Consider the following 25,172-nt stretch of genomic DNA (forward strand, 5'->3'; position numbering starts at 1 on the left):
TATAACGAAAAAGATAAATAATATGCCCATTGAGTTCGTTAGCAATATGGAAGAAAAAGCGAAATAGGGCCTATTTGGAATTCGTAATCAAATGAAGAAAGTCGTCATAAAACTTTGTACAGCGAGTAAAGATTTTATTTGCTAAAACCATGGTTGGAAAATATATGAGGACTATAGAAGTACACTGGTGCAAATGCATTTAAGAACGGGTCTGGTCCAAACTTTCACGTGAGACGTGAGAAGAGTTTCAATACGGGAACTATGGGACATCTTAAACATGTTATACAGAGTGCTCAAACACATTCAGAATTTGCCTTAACAGCACGCGTAACTACCTCGTGCACTAATCCAAGCAACAATTCAGACGCGTAGCCGATTGTGCAGATGTATGCCTAACATGCTCTTTCGAATCCTTTATACATAAGGAACAATTAGGCAGTCGGAGTAATCCTCGATCGCAAGCGTGTTTGAATTACAAGCGTTAAAAGTTCAGAATTGAACAGATTTTGCAAAAAGTTTGAAGTACCGGTAACATTTTTTTTAGATGTATCATTTATGGCATCGGGGGGTTTTATTGGGTGTCCAACTCAGTGGTGAGGTCAAAACATACGCATTATGCAAGATAAGAGCACTTATTGGGGAGGGGTAAAGGGTAATAGGTTCTTATAACTTGCAAGTTGCCTCCTGTTTGGCACACCGGGCAGCTGAGCTGATAAAATGTATTTGCCACCCCTATTCGGCTGTATTGTCATTCGGCCGCGGTGGCTCAGTGGTAAAGCGTTCTCCTTTGCTGCAGGGGGTCCCTGGTTTGATCCCAGCTCGCACCAAATGAACTTTATGGTGGACAAACACCGTGTGCGTGGATTTCCTCGGGGTTATCCCGTTTCCCCACTTTATTTATTCCACCATTTCTTACCATCATCGTCTCCTTTAGCCAGCTGGCATAACAATGGACGTAAAATTCAAAGATTTTGTATTGCCATTCAAATATGACTTTTCTCTGTAGCCACCTTCAAATGGAAGAATGACATCTGCCTCCGAAAAGCTTCGCCAGGCGTGCGAAATTCAATGAAGAACGCCGTGGTACTCATAGTTAATCTTGTGATAATCTACATTATGATGTTCTTCCCCTTAGGTACGAATGAGACCAATATTTTCTCAAAAGGATCTGTCACCAATGTGCTGTTTTACCCAGATCAACTGTCCAGCATAAACTTGTACTGTGGCACATTACAATATACTATCACGTGTGGAAAACAAAAATCAGTCTTACTCTTAAAATGAAGTTAAACCAAATAAACTATCCACCACAAGCTGGCACTGAGAGTGAATACGAGTATCAGGATACACCAGTGATATTTATTAAGGTAACCAAAAAAGTTCTGTTGCTTTTTGTGGAAGTCTGTGTTCAATTGGCCCTCACACCGAGTGTTGAAAGCGAATGAAGATAAAGCGAAAGTCAGTTGTTCATGTGGGTATATCCAACATACTACCTGGTTGTGGCAGTTCAGTTACACCGTGAACTAGAGTAAGGACAGAGTGAACAAGGGACCTCAATAGAGCGTCATAAGGGCATATATGCTCCAGGAGTTCAAACTGGGGTCAAACGCCACTGCAGCTGGGAGGAAGATATGCCAATATACCAAGACTTTAGTGAGATGTCGTGACTCCGCGGACAGTGCAGCGGTGGTTTAATAAGTTCAAAGACGGAGATGAAACACTCGAAGACGCACCACGTGCCAGAAGACCAACATATATACTCAATGAAGATCTTCAGGCAGCAATTGAGGCGGACAGTGGCCAGACATGTAAGGAACTTGAGACTACAATTCAGTGTGAATGGAGAAACCGTTCGGCATCACCTCCATCAACTTGGGTCGATGGGTCCCACATGATTTGATTCTGGGAGAACGGACACCTGTGTTTCTTTGTTGTCTCGTCTAAGGAAGGCATTTCTGGACAGGGCGTTGACATATGTTGAGAAGTGGGTCCTGTATGAAGCTCCACGGCGCCGTCATCATTGGTTAGCACCCCATGAACCGGTTCCAAGACAGCCGAAACCAGCACTGCACCAGAAAAGGTCCTCCTATATGTTTGATAGACTGCTCGCGGCATCGCGTATCGGGAACTGCTACTAGCTGGTCAGAGCATCAATGCAAATGTGTACTGTCAGCAGTTGAGCCGTATTCAAGAAAAAATCAAAACTCTGGAGTCAGTACTTCTGAATCGCAAAGGGGCCCTTCTGTTACAACGTTAAGCCCCATGTGGCTAGGATGACCGGGACACCATTCTGCGCCTTGGATGGGAAACACTATTGCATCCGCCATACTCCCCGGACATTGCACCATCTGATTGTCACCTGTTGCACTCCTTGGACAACCACCTTAGAGGACGCCAGTTCAAATTCCTAGTAGAGGTGCAAAATGCACTTGATGCCTTCTTCGCTTCACGGCCCACCAAAATCTACCGCGATGGAATCCATGACCTTCCAGAACGTTGGCAGAAAGTCGTCAATGCTGATGGGGACTATTTTTGATCTTCCAGGTACGTTTTAGGCGACATATTGATATTCGAAGGTGGTGGGTGAAAAAGCGACAGAACTTTTTTGGTTACCTTTATAATGTGTAGTCAATCGCACGGATTGGCGATTCAAACAGCTCACGCAGCGCTCAATGGCCAGCCGCGGAACTAACATGAGCGGGACTCCGAACCCAGTCAGCCTATGCTTATGCATTGCAGAAGATGGTGTTTCAATATATCATCGCCAGCATTTTTTCCAGCGAATTGGAATGTCGATTATATTAAAAAAAAAAAAAAAAAAACTGGCCAAACTGCAGGAAATATTTGAAGATATTCAGCAACAAAATAGGCCGGAAAAAATTTGACTAATGGGAATGTCCGCTCAAAGTTGTAAACAAGGTGGCTTTTATTCTCGAGCAAACCACTGTTCACCTACATTGTCGCTAGCCGACTGCTTGTCTTTTTGGCCAGTCTCGCCCAATATCGTAAAATACTCCCTGAAGTTTGGTCACTATTTTCCAACAATCGATATTAAAATTCATTGAAAAATGAAATAAAAAATAATAAATAAAGGCTAGCGATGAGGTATTGAACCACCTTTTTCCGCAATGCATAAGCAGAAGAAGGTACGCATAGAAGCAAACTCTTTTACAAATCTGAACTTGTCACTATTTATCACAACGTCGTAACTGAGTATAATTTCATTTAGTCTTGACGTATGTCTTGGCTGCCTGGAGCGTTATATGTTCATCTTCGCGTCGAGTAATCACAATATGTGACATCTTTCTAGATCTGACGAGCATTTCTTTTAATGTTCAAAACAAAAGTCTTGTAAGCCGTAAAATCGTCCATTCCAATTGCATCAGCTTCCGTCTTTGCCCAACATTTTAGGTCCGCGTCATGCATAGGTATATCGTCTTGCCTTGTTGTTCGAAATTGTTAGACGTAAGTCTTTGCTTGTAGATGCTGATTTGTGGTCCCACCTTCTTCTGCGTATTTCAGTATCCTGTAGAGTTGTCTATTCGTCTTGATCTTGGGACTTCCGTTTGCTAAACTCGTTATACAAGTCTGAAGAAAACGAGGAACAATCTTGGTCATCGTCTTTGGGTAAATAAGACGATCATTTCCTTCATCATCTGGTAATTTCTCATCACTTTCACAAATATCTAGTGTAATGACGGTCTCAACAGTTGCTGGTGCAGATATGTCCATAAAATCCCGCAATAGCTCAACAAAATCTCTCTTCACGCGAAGCTGGTCGCTGTAACTCTTCATTAAGATGTTCGCCAAACTGTGCAGTAACTTCCTTCTGCACCTCTTGCATCATACGAAACATATTTAACTGTAGCTTGCTGTAAATACATGCGGTGGAAACAACCTTTTACACAGGCAAATGACACCGTCTTACGTACATATCTAGCACATACACTATATTACACACGCTCCACTCCACGTTTAGGTCTGTATTAACGTAGTAAGATATATCAAGCAGTACAGTTACTAACATAATGAAGCGTAAACAGAAAGCCGTAGTAGTGTTGCGCAATTCAATTCGAATAGAAAACCGAGTCAAACGCAATGTGTAAACAACCCATAGCTGTAACGGCTATTGACGATTCTCAGAGCTCGCGCAGCGGCTGAGTGACCGGCCGTGAAACTAACATGAATGGGACTCCGAACCCGCACCTTCTTACAAGACGGAAATAAGACAACTTATCTTCAAGTTCAAAGTAAAAAATAAAGTAAGTCATTCCTACATCATCATGTCTCGTATAACATCGGCCGGTAAGTTGCTCACCCCGTTATTTATTTGCCTGCAAGAACAAACAAGTTTGGGACCGAAGTGAAGGAGAAAATCCAGGAAATCTACCGCCAAGTTTGTTTGTAACCCGTAGTAAATCCGGAAAAATGACGAAGCAGCACACAACGAAATGGGTCGAAAATTGCGTGAAGTCCAGTGTTTCCATGCACGCTCTTACGTTGATGGATAGCTGGTTCGGACAAAACAAGAAATTTGTGATAGAGCGTTTTGAAGAAGAATTGGTCTAACTCTTACCTACAGATAAAGACGAAGATCCTGAAGAGTGTCAATGTGCTCTGCATACTACCCGAAACAATTGCTCTCTGCCAGCCATGCGATGTATATTTCCTTCGGTAGGGAAAATATTAATTCGTGCCGAGTATAAAATCATATAACAATAAGGAAAAACATTTCAGCGTTTTCGAAAATTCCGCTCTTAAGAGAGAAAAAACTAGAATCAATTCTACTAAAACCAAATTCCTTTCCTTTATTGGGAAAGTACCCAATGTGAGGATTCGCTTAAGTTGCAGATGTAAAATTCAGTTTATAAACTTTTAATTAACAGTAATAGATTTTTTTTTTTTAGCATTTTGAGAAACTCTGTTCTTAAGGGGGAAAGAAGGGATATAATATTGATTTTTTTTTTTTTTTTAATTCACGAAGTGTCAAATATGAAGATTTGCTTAGATTAGACCTGAAATTCTATATATAAACTCTTAAATACAAGTAATGGCACACGTGTTTCAGCATTCTTATTTTCTCTCAATACATTCACTTTACTCACCTTGGTTCTGTTTTTTCATATTACGCAAACAAGGACACCACACAGAAACACTTGAGCTAGTTAAAGAAAAATGCACATGCTTTCCAGTGGCATTCCATCCAAGGATAAGCTGAGTCTTGTAATTTGCAGTCGAACGCCAGAGACCATTCATCTATAGATACGACGAACAGATCAACACGAAGGGTTTCAAAAACTTAACGTATACGTTAGTATTAAAAGTTGAATAATATCGCTGGATTTTGAACTTTCCTGAACAATTTAAAATTTTCGGTTGCAAACAATAAGCATTGATAAATCAAATCGTAGCGACTGAACCTTCTTTCCCATTCTTAGAAAATCAACATAAAGAACAATATGATGTTACTTCTCCATGCGGAGTTTTAGGTCTAAGTCAATTTTTTCTTTACAAATGTTTACGAGATAGCAGGTAATGTCAATTTTTCATTAACAACCGCACCTGACAAGCTTTATAGTGCTAAAGGTCTCTCCCTATATATAATGTAGTGTCCATTTATTTCAACATAATGAAATACTAAACATGTAGTTTTTTTTTAATTAACATCTTTCAGTATTACTTTCTGTTTAAAAACATATATTAGAGAAATAAAAATAAAAAGAAATGAAATTTTAACACCGCACGATTATGCCCTTTAAAGGGAATGGATGGCTAATGAAAGTAACTGATTGTATTTTGTGTGTGTTCTCCCACCAAGAATCGAACCTGGGACCACATGAACATTATAGACAAGACGAGAAGGATTTGTCATTTGGTTTAATGCATATGATTTAATTTCCTACATTACGTAGCTGCGATGTACAGATAATTTCCTTACATCCATATATGATACATGAATGTTCTTTGCAATAAAATGCAAATTCTTTACTAAAAAAAAAAAAAAAAAAAAAAAAAAAAAAAAAAAAAACAGAGAGAGAGAGAAAGGGAAAGAAAAAACTTCTGGCAGACAGGATTCGAATCCACGCTACAATAATAATCTTTACGGAGTTGACGCCTACCACCAAACCACGAAACCATGACTTAGAAGTGCTGTTTGTGTATCTAGTTTCTTGGGTGATCCTGTTCCTTTCAGACTTAAATAATCCCGTATTATCTAGTATGCTAGGTATTGACTTCTATCTATCTTATATATATCGAGTGTTCTAAAAATGGCGCCCACGGACTACAGATCACTATTCTACAGGTCAAAATAAAGCGAAAAATGTTGTATAATGGAATACCTTCCGAGGCCGCCTTAAGCCGCTATGGGGAATCAAACTTTCACTATGTGGCAACGTCGCAATTAACCTGGAACCATTAGAATTGCTCTACAAATTCATCGAAGAGTTACATCGATTGCTACACTAATAAGCGATGCTAGTGTCAACGTCTATCGACTTTATCATCTGGAAAGAATCGATGGAACTTTTTGATGGATTTGTAATCTTCATTTTTTTTTTATCTGAGACGTTGCCACATGGTGCATTTCTGGCCTCCAGACGAGGAACCGAAAGGTATCCAAATGTATATATTTTTTCTTTATTTTGACTTGTAGAATAGTGCTCTGTAGTCCGTAGGCGCAATTTTAGAACCCGACATATATATCTTTTTTAATCTGTTATGATTGCATTTCATACGTCAATTGTATATTTACTTAGCGGCAACGTACAGATGATCTCTTGCTCTTGTAAGATTATACACGTTACTATTTTATTAGAATGAAGGGAAAATAAATTTTCCTGTAAGCACAAATCCGCGGGACGTAAAAATCTAGGTTCATTTTTTTAGACTTAGTCTCTAGAAAGCAGTCTAGGTTTTTGTAACCAGAACTATACAAATGTAACTTACAGTCTGGAAAAATATTAGCGGAGATGACACACCCCTAGCATTGTTTTCGAGGTCGTTGATATGCATAGTGACATTACCAATGTCGTTTAAGTTCAAGTTTCGACCTATCAGCATGAGGTGCGAGAAGGGGTGAAAATGAAATGTCCAAAATGATCAAGGTTAGCGTCGAAGCTATAGTTTTCGGAACTGGGAAATAGGCTAATCAGTTTGAAATTACTTTTGGAACGTATTACTATCAACCTCAAACTGGGTGTTACCATGCTTGTGATTAAAGGGCGTATTCTACGGATATAGCATGTTTTAAATTTAATGGCAATAGTAGAATATCTTATGATTTTTATCATTACACTTACATTGAAATGTGTATTTTAAGAAGAAAAAGGACTGAAATACTTTCCGTAGATCTATTCTTTCCGTGCGAAGAACGGGCATTTCAGCTTTTTTTTTTTTTCAAAGCTATTAGAAGAACGCTGAATTTTTGTCTAGCTCTTGTTCTATATGTTGTTTTTATTAATTTATGGATTACAGCATATTCTTATACTGAAACTTGTCTTCCTTCAGACGCTTTTATAAAATCGTATTAATTTTTTAAAGTAACATTCCATTACTGTGTATAAAGTTGATAGCCACCTTGATTATATTCGTTATTTATTGCCTATATCTGTTTGATCGAGAATGGACCGTATCTTAGTTTAAATAATGTTCTCGAAGGTGATTAGCGAATAGTTCTATCATTCCTAAGCCTTTATCACACCAGCAGTGATAAATTTCTATTTCCTTAATTTGAAATAATTTAACTGGAGTTAAAAATAGTACTGAACCATAATCTATACAAGAGAATTACTTCAGTTCTCAGCCAACTATTGATTAGCTTGTAAGGTTTATATCTCTATACATTAATTGTGTGCAAATAGTATGACAGGATCTTGATTGTTTAATTTCCCATGAAGGTTTTATTTTATTTATTATCTATCTAACATATATAGATTTCAGTATTGTACTAATCAAAATAATTACTAAACATAAATCTTACTTTAATGTAAAGCAGATACATCTTATAATAAAATATTTATATTATATAATTAGAAATGTATACATACATTATATGGTGTATAACAATATATACATTCTATTATTTCTGCAAATGCCGGCAATCGAGATCGAGAACATTGTTGAGATTCCATTATACATTGTTGAATCATTGTTTGGAATAGAACTTAAATATATTTCATTGTTATTTGACGTTAAATATGAACACCATTGAATTTTTAAATTTAAATATGTAATTATAACGTCAAAAGAAAACCTATTGTCCAGGAACTATTATATATAAAAATATTCCTCCCAGTTCCTTTCCAGGTGATAAAGTACCAAGGACCGACGAGGCGTTACCACGTTGGATAGAAACGGATATACGCTGTATTAGATAAGAAGTGGAACGAACTTCACCGGAAACACAAGGAATGCGTCTTCCTAGCTCCCTAATGAATTCGAGACTTCTTGCACCCCAAGCACCACTGGTTTCAATAGCGATTGGAGTGAAAAACTTTTCGAGAAGGTTGTATTTTCTTTGCTTTTCTGCTTCTCTGCGATTAGCAACAGCTCCAGCGTTCATTACTGACAGAGGGAGACTTGAATGAGCGTATGTATCAGCGCATGTGAAGTCCCACAATAAACATTTACCTGTCATCCATGGAACCAGTGTCATCCCATTCGGTCGCTTTCCATCAGAACGACAGCAACCAGAAGGTTCCCGTATTGAAGGAATTCCAGCTGTGTTAAGGACTCGTAGTATTACATCATTAACGGAGGAGTGTCAGGCGAATCTACCAGCGCTCTTCATGCATGAAAGGCCATGCAGGCCACGTTGGTTAACATCATCTCCACAAGCTGGACAGCGATGAGACTCACAAACAGATAAACCTAAACATAAGGCAACAGCAATTCGAAAGCTTTCATTTGACAAATGAAGGCCTAAAGACGGAGAAGGTATCGCCATCAACCATGCTCCCGCTTCGGGAGACGAGGCAGCAAGAAGCCTGGCTTTATCTTCCGGAACAACAATAGATTGTAACAAATGATTATGTAATTGACATGCAATTGGTGTATACCAAGATGACTGATAACACTTTTTGCTAATCTCCGGAAGGCTTGTATCTACTAAGCTTGCCCACTTATTAGAGCCTTCGTGAACTGAACCATCTGGGTCCAAACAAAAACCCTGCTATTAAACGCAGAGATCTGTGGTATGACGCTAAGAATGTAGGAATCGCCATATCCACAGCTCGTCGAATACCAACACCGCCCAAGCCAACAGGTAAACATGATTGTGTCGAAGAGTCGTCAGTTAATGAGCAGTTCAGAATTGATTCAAGGCCAGTTTTCAGGACAGTATCATATTTTTCCAGCATAGAACTCTCATGCCAAGATGGAGAGCATCGTAAAAAATAGGTTAAGGTTTTATTTATTATTATTTTGTATTTCTTTGATGCACTGTTGTGAAAGGGAATTTTAATTGATGTTCTTATTCCATTTTAGCACGTCTCCGTCTTCACAGCTAAATCGCACTTTAAGTTATTTTTAATCGCAACATGTCCTCTAATCCCTATTCGGCCTAAGCTCTAAACTGTGACAAAGCAACGTGAAACTAAATCTCGTTGATTTGCTGTTGGCCTACTGATGCTTGTAGTCCTCCATAATAGTTCATATGATTTGATCATTACCTTTACTATGAAGTTCCATATAAAACTGCTTCATTATTATAAATGACAAAAATAGAATACGGATTATCTAATAATACTGCAATCGAGTGTGGGTAATGAAACAATAGAAATAAATACTAAGCATGCGCAGTAACACCAACAATGGAAACCTTCACACGCAGTGGTGAAAAGCAGATAGTACTAAACGTGTTTAACAAGTTCAATGGAAAGTATCCTGTTAGCTGTGAAAAATTTATACTACCTTACGTCGGAATTTGCGGGATTATCTTGGTGGAATGTTAAGTGCGCGAAAAGAAAAACGCAAAATGGGTACTTCAGTAACATTGGAAAAGAAAAGGAAATTCGAATAATTTTTTAATAATCTTTTGAGTTTTTCTTTCTTTTCTACTGCTGCTTTAAGTATCTGGAGAACACGAGACAGTATTGTCAAAATGCACATGTGTAATTTGATCCTCCCCGTAGGGAGTGGAAGTAATACATCACTAGCCAATCGCATTTGCGACAAGCGGAAGGATACGAATATTTTGTTTATCGGAGTTTAGAGCTTATGCTGAACAGCCTTTAGTATACAAACATTGGAAATTGTAATTTTTTCTTGTTGATATTTTGAAAAGTGATTTCATATTGAAAATTAGCCACGAGCAGTTAATGTTCCAGTGTTTGATAAGGCGGTTAAAACATTAATGCACCCTCGCAGATGCAGGCTGTTTTTTATTCGAACACAAAAATTTTAAACACAGAATAAAAGGCAACAACAAAAGTGTACAGTTTATTTATTATCAATATAAATAATATTTGTGCATTACAAAGGAATTATTTATATGCATGTTCTATACACATATTACAACTATATAATGATCTTACTAAGCCAACAATGATAATATCTTTTCATAATTTAACATTTTTTTCTCTTGTAATTGAAGTTCGAAAATATCTGTACACCTGCACACTTCTGGAAAGTTTGTTTTACTAGTTTTCAATCTTAAGAGTTATTTTTGTATTGGAATTCATTATAGTATTTATCGTCTTGAAGAAAATCACTCAAATTTCAACTTAAAATGCGGATAGAATATATATAACACAATAAAAATTAATAATAGGAAAAAAGATAAAATATTTATACAGGAAAAAGTAACTTCTATACAGGTTGTTCCCACGGTCCTTCCAGTACGTCTAGATCATATTCATATTAACAAGTAACTGACCTCTTATAAGTATCGCGTACGTAGTCAAAGCACAGACAATCCTTATTCACTTACAAATTCTCAATCGCACTACTTCCACACTTTCGAAGAACAGCACCATGTTAATACTATGCCAGGAACACAACGAAGAAAATGAAGAAAAATATCAACACTGCAAATATTTTAATCATCAGCCACCGGTTTGAAGTCACAGATTGAAAATACCTTAAGATTTCACCATGAGCTGCTTCCACGTTTAATTCCGTATCCTCAATATTGGCATCAATTCTGTAAGAAAACAATAACAGACTATTACCCACAAAATTCTCACCTAGATGCTGAATTTACTGATAGGGTTATTAAAACGAGTAATGAATAATAATTAAAGAAAAGACATACGGAACTTACAGATGTATGCATAGAAAAGAGTAGTATATACCCACAATTTTACGAGACTTGTAACTGTGTATTATAGGGTGGGTCAACGTATAAACCAAGACGCTCGGCCCGTTCTAACCAAGCAGAAGAAAACTCACGCCCTTGCGCTTAAATAGTGTTTCCATCATCAGCTTTTCTTACCAGTTTGTGTGATGTCATTATGAAGTAGTTTTCCAATGATTGGTGAATTGAAAAAACTGAAAGTTCCCATAAAACTAATAGAAAATAAAGTATGAAATATTTAACCAAAATCTATGGCACTGTCGTATGAAATTAGTACGAAAGTGACAATCATTTCATAGTAATTGACAGATGTGCCTTTCTAATCTTATGTTCCCATATTGATTCTTGCAGCGAATACACGATCTTCAAGAACGGGTCATGTGGGTCAGTAGTAAAGCGTTCACCTTTTATGCGGTTAGGTCCCAGTTTGTTTCCAGTTCGCGTCAAATGGGTTTCGTGTTGGACGAACACTGTGTGTGGGTATTTTCTCGGGGTTTTCCCGTTTCGTTTGGTGTTCCTTTTTCTTCATTCCACCATTTAGCTCATTATCATCATCGTCGTCTCTTTTACCTTTGGAACATAATCGTAGGTCCTTTGGAGCATAATCTAAAAATGAATAAACGACCATGATGATAAGAGTGGATGAAGTTTAGAACTTACTAGAGTAACAATTGAACATGTTTCATTGTGCACTTATTGCGCTGCTTGTAGTAATGACACTTAAAAGTGTCATTTAAGCGTGCTTTCACTTAACTATTGTTCTGTAGTTTAAAGTATAATTAGAAACAACATATAAATTCCTCTCCGATATAAACTAGCAATGCAAAAGTAACCATTCTTCTTCTTCTTATTATTATTATTAATGATCTTTGAAATTGGTTAATTCGTGGGTACATGGTTAGCGTATGAAGTTTTAGCGCAGGCGACCCGTGTTCGATTCTCTGCGGAGCTTATCTGATTCAGCTGTAGGGCCATGGATCATATATAGCCTTGGTGCTGCAAGGGACACTAAATCAAAATCTAACCAAGCAATATTCTGAAAATATTGAAATTAATATTTTTGTATTAATAATGCGTAACTAATATCGGCACTCATGTTTTGTAAAAGTAGGACTCTTAATTATTTTTTAAAATATATTTATTTATTTATTTGAGTTTAACGTCCCTTAGCGGCACTGAAGCTACGTTAAGTTTAGATCTACAGCTGAATGTGGGATTTAGAATAGTGTGAGGCCTCTGGGAACCGAATCTGGAGCTCCGATGCCGCTCGTATGTTAACCATGTAGCCACCAGAGAACTTTTTGAAGCATGTTTCTGAATTAAAAGCAAAATCACGAATGTTATCTGTAAAGTGGAAACACTATCGTATTGAAATGGGATGGCACGACCTTCAGTCTGCTAGAAACTAAAACAGAAAATTATTATGTCTTACTACTGCGATTTTACATTCTTTTAATTAAAAGCCGGAAACTCTTCTGTAAGGTCTACATTGTCAACTGCAGCTGATCTTATGTTGCAACATCACACCACAATGAGAGCCCCTACTTGACTGAAGACCGGTTGCACTTTCTCTTACTCATCATTGTGTGTGCTCAGGAGTGTCAATCGAGCTCTATACGAGATGTGTCATGTTCGTTTGTGTGGGTAAAAGTGAGATCCGACAACACTGTAAAACTGGCAAGCTGCTTAGAGGGAAAGAAACAATACCGAACTTGGACGAGTCAGATATTTCGTAGCTTGCACTTTAATATAGTTTGTTATCATGCTTACAAGTCTAAATTCTTTACCTTTTTCAAGTCAGTTTCAAACGCAATTTTACCGGGGTAAAGCTTAAATACAAACAAAATTCAAAAAAAATTTTTCAAACAGTATTTTTGTGTTGGTATTTTTGAAACAGTGTTTAAAAAAATTTTTTCAAACAGTCAAAAAAATTTTTAACTGTTTGAAATATTTTTCAAACAGTTAAAAATTCGAGGGCACGATGACACTATAGTAGAGCTCTCATCTCTAATTCAAGAGTTCTTTGTCGACCCCAGCCCATATGAGTGTATGATGGACAGCATCGTGTCAATCAGTTTTCTTGGGCTTTTCATGTTTCCTTTCACATTCTCATTCCACTAATTCTTACATAATCACTCACTTGCATTTACCACCATCTCCTTTAGCCTCAAGGGCATAAAACTAGAAATTTCATTTCATTTCACGTTACAAACTCTATTTGATGTCATCTAAAAAGTCTATTTGACGTCACCGAAATTCCAAAAACATCCGTATTCCTCATAGTTTCTATACGTGTATGACTTTTAACGAAATGCTTTAGCTTGTTACATACGAACTCCTCAAAAAGAGATGTAGAAATATTTCGACCAAAACCGGTAAAGAAAGCTTACCTAAGTACAAGTAAATTTAGAATGATAAAGTTTTCAGCTTCCAACCAGCTCATACTCAAAATCCACCTATTTCTGCATGTTGGATAAAGTAGAAAGCACTGTTCTATTTTAAATAACATACATCCCATAGTTTCTTTAAGTCATTAAACCTACAAGTATTTTTTTGCACAGGAATGAATACGCTGAATTAGTATATTCTTATTTTTAAGCCTCTGACGTTTCTATACAAGTAGGTTGTACATAACTATAGGGTGAAAAGTGCATAACTATATATCGTTAATTTGTGAAAATAGTATAGGTGTTTTGTCAAATGTCCTGAAATGAAATATTTTGGAAATGAAACAAAATCATGCAAAATCTTAAATGGATGAAACAATCAATTCTTAACATACCAACTCCCTTATAGGGGCGAAGTCAAGTCAATGATACACAAAGAGTGAAAAAGTGAACAACTGGACCGGGACTCGAATCCCGGATCTTCGACGTAACACATCGCCATGTTGTATTTTGAGATCTTGTGTTAAACCTCATTAATCCTTGTTAAAGGTTAGTCGTATATGTAACCTAATTGTAGAAAAATTTATTCTGCATTATAAAATACTAATTGGTGAGTACCTTAGTTATACTGAAGCATGTACGTTTTCCATTCGTTCTATCAGTCAATATGTTTTCCTTCAGTTTGTTCCGATATATATATATATATACACACACGAGGGCAAGTCAAAAATTATCTACACTTTTCATTCTACAGTTTATTTACATGAAGCTAGGGTTGTACTATGCACATCATTTTTCTACGTAAGCTCCCTCCTTATCAACGCACTTGGCCCAACGGTCAACGAGCTTACGTATTCCTTCCAAATAAAAGGTTTTCGGTTGGTCGTGAAGCCACTTTTGCACCGCATTTTGCACGTCTAAATCTGAGGCAAATCAGCGACCATGCAAAGCATTCTTGAGTGGTCCAAACAAGTGTAAGTCAGATGGAGCTAGGTCTGGGCTGTAGGGAGGGTGTTCCAATAACTCAAAATTCAGCTTGATGGTTTCAATAGTGTGATGAGCCGTGTGCGGCCGTGCATTGTTATGCAACAACAAAACTTTCTTCGACAACAAACCTCGGCGTTTGTTGCGAATTGCCAGCTTCAGGTTCTTTTCCAACATTTCACTATAACTCACACTGTTGATCGTCTTTCTTTTTTCCATGAACTCTGCCATTATATGAGCCCCTGTAAGTCCCAAAACACAGTTAACATAACCTTTCCTGCGGATGGTCAGTCTTGAATTTTTTTTCTTCGTCGGAGATACAGGGTGTTTCCACTGCATACTCTGGCGCTTTGATTCTGGCTCATAGTGATAAACCCATGTTTCATCGCCGGTGACTATTCTGCTTAAAAATGCACCACCTTCGTTGTTGAAGCGAGTGAGTAAGCATTGACAAACCCCTTAACACGAGTGAGCTTGTGTTCTGAAGTGAGCTTTCTTGGTACCCACTGTGCACAGACTTTATGAAAACCGAGCTCGTCGTAAATGATTTGATGGACAGAGCCATAACTGATGTTCAAAGGAGCTGCTACCTCATCGATAGTGATTCGCCTATTCGCCAGAACCTTCTCGAGCTTGCTGAATGTTGTCATCTGTAGTGGAGGTTGATGGCCATCCTGCTCCCTCTTCATGCACTACACTTATTCAACCACTTTTAAACTTCTTGAGCCACAAAAACACAGTTTTACGTGATAGTGCACTTCTCCCATATTGCGATGATAGTCTGCGATGAATGTCTGACCCTTTGACACCCTCCGACCAGAGGAATCGTTGTTCCTCTTTGGTGCAAACTTCTAATGGAGCAGCCATGATATATCTGCAACAGATGGAAGAAAAATGGAATAATTAAGATCACACTTTTACAGCACTACCACAACAGTATAACAAAAGTGTAGATAATTTATGACTCGCCCTCGTAAATATATTTTACAAATAACTCACTCGCTCTATGGCCTATGGAATCCGGAGGTTCAATGCTGCGTTCAAAAAAGCTCTCCACCGACTTCTATTCTTAGCCAACTGGATCCAATTTCTACTTTGTACTCCTATTTCTGCGAGATCCACCTTAATATTGTCCTTCTATCTGCACCTAGGTCTTCCTAATGGTCGTTTTCCGATTGGTTTTCAAGCTAAGACTTTGAAAGCGTTAATACTTTCTTCCATCCTGTCTACATGACCGGCCCACCTGAGCCTCCTAGAATTGATGACTCTAACAATGTTGGGTAGACCGTATAAATCATGTAGTTCATCGTTATGAAGTTTCCGTCATTCCCCATTCCCGCTCCTCTTGGGTCCGAATATTCGTCTCAGGATCTTGTTCTCAAATACTTTCAGTCTATGTTCTTTTCTCAGAGTAAGCGTCCATGTTTCGCAACCATATAGAATAACAGGCATGATTATCGTTTTATATATTTTAAGCTTCAAATTTCTCGACCGAATTCGCGACAACAAGAGATTTTGAACTGAATAGTAACACAAATTCTCTGTTTAGTCGATATTTAATTTTTTCATGAATATGATTTTCATCTGTTAATACTGATCCTAGATATTTGAAACTATCCACTTTATCAAAAGTATTATTCGATATTTTAAAGCATCCGTAATTTGCCATATTACGATCACGACGAACTTCAATGTATTTAGTTTTCTCTGCATTTCTTTCTATTGTTCTTCTATCATTCCCTATGAAATTTACATCATCAGCATATGCCATAACCTGGTGAACACCATTGAAGTCTAGGCCCTGGTTGCTATCTTTGATTTTGCTTATAGCGTATTCCAGGACAAAGTTGAATAATAATGGCGACAACGCATCTCATTGTTTCAGGCCATTCTCGACGTAAAAGCTCGTGGACAAAATGTTTCCTACCCGGACTGAACTTTCGGATTTATTTAAATATAATTAATCTAATTAGCTTTTTCGGTATTCCAAATTCTGTAAGAGTGTTGTACAATGTTTCTCTCCTAACCGAGTTGTAAGCCTTTCTAAAATCAATAAATAGTTGATGTACCGGGGTACTGTATTTCCACTTCTTTTCGAGTATTTGTCCAATGGTAAATATTTGATAGTTGATCGATTTCGTCTAAATCAGCACTGATAATCCCCAATAATTTCATCTGCGTATGGGATCAGTCTTGCTAATAGAATGTTTATATTGAAAGTAATATACAAAAGTCCCACGAAATGGATTAATTTGTTGGGGAGACATATGTGAGCCACATTCAAACGTCACATGAAGTTGCAACATTTCAATATTCTTTTGAATACGTAAACAATTTTTTTTATCTGCGAAAAAGGTGTTTATTAAACGGGGTGGCGCACGAAAAATCGGTCCGGCACGCTACGAGCATATACAAAGTATAGACAAAAATACGTACAAAGTGCAAAGTTTTGGTTAGTGAAATACACTTACTTTACTTACTTACTTTATTTACTGAAGTGATCTTGTCTTGTCTTTTACAGTAGATGCTGAAAATTACTGCCTTGTGTTTCAATGCATTTTTGTGCGCGCAACTTTGCCACATCAATCGCCAAAATTTTATTACGAATATCGTCCTTCAAGTCTTCTAATGTTTTCTGGATTATTTGCGTACACCTTTAGATTACTCCACAGATAAAAGTCCAAAGTGGTCATGTCCGGCGAACGCGGCGGCCACAATCCTTCGCTGACAGTCCTTTCTTCCGTGAATATTTTATGAATTCATGGTAGTGACTCGCGTGTGAAGTGTGACAGGTCGCCCCATCCTGTTGAAAGAAGGCATAGGAACGTTCATGGACATCAACTGCGCGGAAAATTCCTCAAATATTCGAATATACACATCACTGTTTACTGTTGTTTCAAAAAATATGGGACCCACAATCCGACTTGCTGACGCAGCACACTAGACTCCTATTTTCTGATCGTTAAGAAGTTCCTCCTGAATCTTGTGGAAATTGGTTGTTGACCAGTATCTGCTGCTGTTTTGGGTGTTTTCATGTCCTGTCAGATGGAACCAGGCTTTATCACTTATAAAATACAGCATTGGGTCCAACATTCCATTATGAACCATTTCAAGTAACCACGAGCACTAATTCACACGTTTTTGCTTACCTCTCTGTTTCAGTTTTTGGGCACACGTCACTTTGTACGGCTTCATCCGTAGATCTTTTAAAATACGTTGACAAGACCTACGCGAAATGTTCACTTGTTGCGACAACGTCTGTGTTGACTTCTTTGGACTCTGAATCATTCGTGCTTGAATTTCCGCGATCTCAGCAGGTGTACGAACAAACTGAGCTCGATTCTTCTTTTCGTTCTACACTGCACCTGTAGTACGCCACTTCTTCACCAAATCCTGTATCTGCTCTTTGGAAACTTTCTTACTATTATGTTCTGCGTTTCCTTAAATGAACCGGTAGACACGTGCGCCTACACTATTGCGATTCTTTCTTGTAGAGAATACATCTTGCTGAGATTTACTTCATACGTCTTAAAGTCTTCACGGCTTTCGTACTGAAAATTGACAACACACTACACAAACATTATCGTAATAATAGACGATATCGGTTTTTTGTGCGCCACCCGGTATTATACTCGAAAAATTTCCTATAAAAATTACCATTTCTTTGAAATAAAATATCTTTGTCACAAGAGAATCTTTATTTTATAACTATTAGTGCGTCACCGAAAGTGTATGGTTGGAAAGCACAGATCTAACGGAGTGGGGTTGAAAACCGATAACATGAATAAACTCTTGATTTTTCACTAATAATAATAATAATAATAATAATAATAATAATAATAATAATAATAATAATAATAATAATAATAATAATAATAATAATAATAATAAACTGTACCTTTCTACCATTTCCTCTTGCTCTTTGACCATGTGAGCTAACTGTTGGAAAATCCCTCCTAGTTCAACTATTGTTGATTCAATATTTTGCATTGTTTCGGCACGACTCTGAAGATAATTATCCTGCAAATGAGAGTAATATTACGATCAAAATTCATATCAATTAATATGATACACAACAAATAGCGTCGTAGTGGATGATTACGTTAGGGGAATAACTATTTATTTCACTTAATTATTGAACAAACTGTACTTTTATCAAGAGATGGAGGAGGTTCTACTGTAACAAAATCAAAGGAATAGCTAATTAAAAGGATACCTTCTACATTTTGTTCAGAATTGCAATTTACCGAGTGTTCGCTGGCTTTAAAGTACTTTGATTAAAAATAGCGAAATTACTGACCCAAAATTAATTTTCAACTATTCCCCACTTCTTTATCAGATGAAATAACTACTGAATATCTATATAACTTGCAATAGTTATTCCTCTAATGTAAATAATAAAGTATAACTCTCAAACGAACGATGTCTTGGACGGAGATTACACAAATTTTAGAAATTTCCTATTATGTTCTATATATTTTCATGTCCCAATGAGGGCACAAGCTTTGATTCTTTAAAACAAAAACAAAAATTTTAGAAGTATTGATATTTTAGAAGCAGGTATTCATACTGCAAATATCAGTGGAACACAATATCTGACGAATGCTTCCCATGTTGGTATAATCTTGCTTTTTTGATTAAATGTCTGATTGTATTTATGCAGAATTGTGGTTCAGTTTCTGCAATGACGTGTCAAACAATCTTCATCTGAAGACATTTTGTTGATTGTTAATGTACATGCGAAATTGCACAATATCCGAGTGGAAGTCATACAATACCGGATCGCACAATCTCGTTGGCTAATTTTGGTAGTCACGTAATTTGAAACCTGTTCCCAAAAATTTTCCCACATTTATAGTTAAATATTTACAATAATATGGTCTTCGTTCATGTAACGATTCTTGAGGATTATTCACAATATGGATAAACTACAGCTATGAAGTTTTCAGAAAGCAGAATGCTACCTAAAATAATTAAATCGGTGCGTAATTAAAATTGTGCGCTCTCACTGGACATCCGCCAGTTATTTTTTATATTATAATTACAGATGAGAAAATTGGACTTTTTTAGCGCACTGGTTTTTCATCCACAAAAACTTAAAATAAACGAAATTTATTTATTTACTAGGATAATACCAGTTCTTCGCACGGGAAGAAAACATTTCATTTTGGACAGACTGAATTTGTAATTAAACGGCATCGGCAGTGTCACTGTTCAGCTCAGTGACCCCGAAAACTATGGATTCGACACTAATATTGGTCATCTTCGATCATTTTTATACATCTCCCTTTCCCCCAAGTCGTAGGGCTGAATTTGGATTTAAGCGGCATCGGAAGTGTCACTGAATTTCAGCGACCCCAAAAACTATGGATTTAACAGTAATATCGGTCATTTTCAACCCTAGAACGCAGAACATGGGTGAAAAATGACCCAGCAGTAATTTATATGCAATTTTTAGCCCGTAATATTTGTTGCACTGTAGTTGCTCTCCGTGACATCTTCTATTGGTTTGTTTACAACATAAAAATAATGTATTTAAGTTTTTTGGTTTGCATTTATTTTTAAGATTTTATTATATAAATTTATATACGTAGTATACGTGTCATGGGTCATTTCTGAACCGTGGTATATTTTAGTATTAGACTGGTAGTTTATATTAGTATTAGTATTAGATTAGTCTTTACTATAACAAATTAGTAGTTGTTTTACTAAAATGTAATTAGATCAGTAGTAGTATTACTACTATTAGTCTTGTACTTTGAATCAGATTTTTTTTTACGAAATATATACTCTGAACACACTAATTCTTTCGTTGTACAACAGATGGCCCTTAGTTACGATTGCTTCTTGTGAGTTTTCTAAACTGTCTACAAAAAAGTCGTGTACTAGAATACAATGATTTGTTTATATTTTAAATGTTTCATTACCATTTGTTCATTGCAAAATAAATTTTCAGCTATTTTACGCAATATTTACAATCTGCAATACATTCTCAACATGTTCTATAAAGTATTTTCTTTTTGTACTTCTTCCTTGGCAACCATAAGCATCTCTGAACATGGACTCGAGCAACTATAAGCAATTCGATAATATGCACAAAATGATCAATACCTACACTGTCAAACGACAAAGTCGTAGATGGCCTATGGTCATTTGGTTCAATATGTTAGATGTTGGAGCTCCGATTGCCTGTATTTTATTTATTGCACTACACCCAAACTATTACAAGAATGTGGTGTATCAGGAAAGATTATTTCTCACAGGTTTGTGTGACGAACTTGTCAAACCATACATCATAATCAGAAAGAATACACCTACACTTCAAAAACATGTTTGGTTGCTATGGAAAGGATTGGATTCAATTGTGTTGGGAAAGAAGGACATCAACCAGTAACGGCAAGTAAGAAAAGGAAGAGGTCCCAGAAATGTCCCATAAACAAAGAAAGTCTTCCAAAGTTTGCATAAACTGTGAAAATTGTGTGTGTGCTGAACATTCAGTACCACTTGTTTTTGTGAAGACTGCAGCGGCTAGTAAGATGCCAGTAATGTCACAGAAGGAAAGTCTTCAAAGACAGAAAGTATGAGGTGCAAAAAGTGTGTGTGTAGTGAACATTCAGCTTAATTTTTGCTTGTGAAGAATGAAACGGTCGGTAGGAAAAGGAAGAGATGCCAGAAATGTCCCACAAACAAAGACAGAAAGTCTTCCAAAGTTCGCATAAAGTATGAAAAATGTCAGTTGCATTAGTTGTTTGTGAAGACTGCAAATATTGAAAAGAAGGGCCTGCAATGTAAATACTTTGAAACTGTTTTCAGAAAAAATATTTTAGAAATTGTAAGTTTGTGGACATAAGAACTTTGAACTGATAACTACATTAGCCAACAATATTTATTTTTAATCTGTAACTTGACCCAATACTTGCTAATGTATAGTCAAAACAATACATTTTCATGTAGTATATATTATAATAATAACTCCTTGAAACAAAACAATAAAATGTATTATAAATAAAGAACTCAATCAAAAAACAATGAATTAATGAGAAAATATAAATAAAATGTCTTAAACATACCAAACACACCTATACAATTGAAATTGAGTATGGGTCAAAAAGACCCATGTTATGGAAACTACGGTACAATTCATGTCATGCGTTCTAGGGTTAAATATCTCGCTCCTCCCCTAAGTTGCACCATCAAAATGAAATGACAAAAAAACATCCCAGGACTGAAATTTGATCGAGGTCGGTCTGGTGGTTCAAGGGATATGAAGTTACAAACATAGTCACTTTCATTTTTATCTATATAGATAGATAGATATTTGCGGTTCTGCACCCACTATTCCTATCTAAAATATAATGTCACTCTCTCTACCCGTTCCCTTGCCTCATATTGTATAGACAAAATAATTGAAGCGCTTAGAGGATAAAGGTGTTATGTTACATTCTTTGAAACATTGCATTCTGACGGTTCATGCACGTGTTATACGTTAATCATGGTACGTAACACATTATTTAGTGAGTCCTCGTCCTAGTACATATATTTAGAAACGATGAAGCTGATATATTAACTGACAAAGGTGTGAAAGTCAATTTTCCCGCCATATTCAATTTGTTACATAACACCTTTATCCTCTAAGCGCTTCAATTGTAAATGCATTCAAAACTTGAGATCGCTTGGGGCACCATGTTACATTATTCAAGGAGTTAATTTTTCTCATGGGTTACTTTGGTCGGATACGAAACTATTTTAGGGGTGAGACTTAAAGAAACTCGACAGTCGAAAAATATCCCCAAATAACTTTTCAGCACCAAGACTATTTGAGGTGTGAAGATAAGCGTTTAACCAAAAACTAGAACTTTGAACACGAGCTACAAGAAAACAAAAATCTACCGAGTTTTAATAATGAAAAAGAGTGGACTGTAAATAGAGGAAATTCAATTGTGGCTGAAAGTTTCCTAACGTAAACCACTGAACTACAAAAAAAAATAGTTTCTAGTCTACAGTTTTGAAAGATCAATGCTACAACCACGTACTGTTTCATCATATATTTGTGCCTGGCTTTGCTGTTGGAGACGGTTTCCAGGCATCGCTTGATCCACATTAATTGTGACCTGTTCATCGGCCATCAATACAGAACCTTGGTGATAACCAGTCACTGCTGATGGGGGAAGAGAAGATGCAAGTGGTCCTTGGGAAAAATGATCCTGTCTATTCCGCTGCTGTCGTAGATTCTGAAAAGATAAAGAAATATATAAACATTATCTGCTTAGATCTAATTCAATTATTACCAAATAATTCTAATGGGGTTATTATTGTATTCTGACCAGAAATTTATATTAACTAGTAATTACATATTTTACTTTTTTTATATATACACAAAATACTGCGTACAAGCACGTGTAGAAGTCGATTTCCTCCAACAGAGTGCTATATTCGCAATAACTTTTGAGTAGATAGGTCGAAAAAGAAACACTTAAGATAGGTAACAGCCTAATTTTAACTATCCTGTTAACATTTATTCGTTTCGAGTTTAACTCCTATATGACAAGTTAAACGAAGCTTATTAGATGTTGATAGGGACCTGAACTACAGACCCGAAAACCAAAACTAGTTATCTTTCACCAACGACTAAAACGATAACCATCGAACGGAGTACCTAATCAACTCATTCATCTGTTGACAGAAAAATTACTTTCAAACGTGACTGTACCATCTGCGGTAAATATTAGGCCCGTATTTCGAAAGTAGCGTTTTTACGGCGTTAGAGATGGCCAGATACCTTAATGTGTGTGGTCAATATAAATACCCAGTTTTTTACCGGAGTTCGGTACCCAGGGTTTGCCTAAGTGGGCCCAGCCCGAAAAAACCCACTTTAAAACCCACCTGGGTTTTTGACCAATTTGTTAGTATATTATTGATACAACTAAGGTGATCACATTGTAAGTGATTTTTATCACATTTTAGACTTTCCTTGGGTGGATTAGAGGCTTTCACGTTAAGGTATACAACATCATTCAACATAAGACCTTTATAAAGTTCTGAATGCACTGAATGAATTGATAAAAGAAACTTACCTTAGCTTGCGATAGTTATAGAACAAATTAATGTATGAATTATGCTTATAACCTATTTAAAGTAAAATAACCAATTTTGTACTTTAGAAAATATTTTCCGTGAATAGTATGCTCGTCGACTTGGCGACACTGAGGGACATTATCACTCATACGTTTGACGGGTTTAAGGTCATAGGTGCCGGTACTAATAGTACATATGTAAATACATTAGTAAAACTATTAGTATTATTTCTCACCTTTGATGTAAAACAAACAGTTGAATTCAATCATTTGTTGCTACTCTTAAAATAAGCATTCTGTAGAATCGAAACCAGCAATAGCGTAAAAATTCTTGTCAAATTTAAGAAGCTTGGGGTTCCGACGACTATGTAACGCTTACTATTTCAAGTGCTGAGTTCAAATTTCGGCACTGGTGGAAGTTTTGATGTACACGCCGTTAAAGAAGTGCTCGGGAAATTCCCAAATTAAACTCAGAAGGATCGGAAATGAATACTTCAACAATAAAACTATTTATTTTACGCTTAAAGCCTGCCATACGGATCCCGTTTTTGAGCCCGAGTGTTCCGCGTCCCCGTCAATTTAGTCGGGACAGGGAAATGTCCCGTATTTTAACTCCGTTCCATTTCTGCTATCAATATCAGCTTATTCGAAAAGTGAAAAACAAAAAATTCTGACATTGGCTGGGAATCCTCTAATTAGTGAATGAACAGTGCGCTGTTGCATGTAACAGTTTCGAGGAAGTTATAACACCACCCTGTCCGACTTGATAGCGAGCGAAATTTGCAATGCTACTTTTTCCATTCCACTTGACGGAAACTCGGATACTCTCCGGAACATCAAAAAAAATAAATAAATAAAATAAAATAAAATAAAAATAAATAAATAAAATAATAAAAAAAGATGGCTTTGAGTGTTTCTACATTTACAAACACAGGGAAAATGACTAACCTTTTCTTCAGCAACACATTAGATAAGTTAACAAGAATTATAGTCTTTTTCAGAGGCTAGGGGCACAGAATTGTGGTTAGGTCCAGGTCTTAGAAAAATGTAAATCTGGTCCTGACAATTACACATGACACAAGGAGAAAAATCAGCTTTTCATCAGATTAAACTGACGAACGTAATTTTGGCAGATACAGTCATGTAAATAAATATTGCTAAACGCGCGAAAAATATTGAAAGTAGATTGTACCACTGATTTAAATAATTTGCATATTGTTTTCCTGTAAAGCATTTTTATAGCACATCTGAAGTTTTTAGGCATGTTCAATCTGTACAATTAATTGCAGGGTACGAACAGAGAAAAGCAGCTGTTGCTTAGTGAACTTTCGCCTATTATATTATTGAAAAAAATAAAATGAAATCTTTTAGTTTTAGTCTCACGGTTATGCGTGCTATGCTCAAGATGACGGTGATGATGAGAAATGATTG

The 25,172-nt window shown here is 36.6% G+C and overlaps 1 protein-coding gene across 1 annotated transcript in view; it reads right to left on the reverse strand.

The window, feature by feature from the left end:
* Positions 1 to 10,427: 10,427 nt before the first annotated feature.
* Syx5 (syntaxin 5) overlaps positions 10,428 to 25,172 on the reverse strand; it is a 30,302-nt gene continuing 15,557 nt past the window's right edge. The window contains exons 5-7 of the mRNA XM_081758710.1: positions 22,701 to 22,898; positions 18,566 to 18,687; positions 10,428 to 11,143 (exon numbers count right to left, since the gene is read on the reverse strand). Of these exons, the coding sequence (XP_081614836.1) occupies positions 10,984 to 11,143; positions 18,566 to 18,687; positions 22,701 to 22,898 (480 nt within the window). The 3' untranslated portion in view covers positions 10,428 to 10,983. The remainder of the gene's footprint in view (positions 11,144 to 18,565; positions 18,688 to 22,700; positions 22,899 to 25,172) is intronic.

This window comes from Thermobia domestica, chromosome 5 (assembly GCF_964235325.1).
Source record: "Thermobia domestica chromosome 5, izTheDome1.hap1.1, whole genome shotgun sequence".
NCBI lineage: Eukaryota > Metazoa > Arthropoda > Insecta > Zygentoma > Lepismatidae > Thermobia > Thermobia domestica.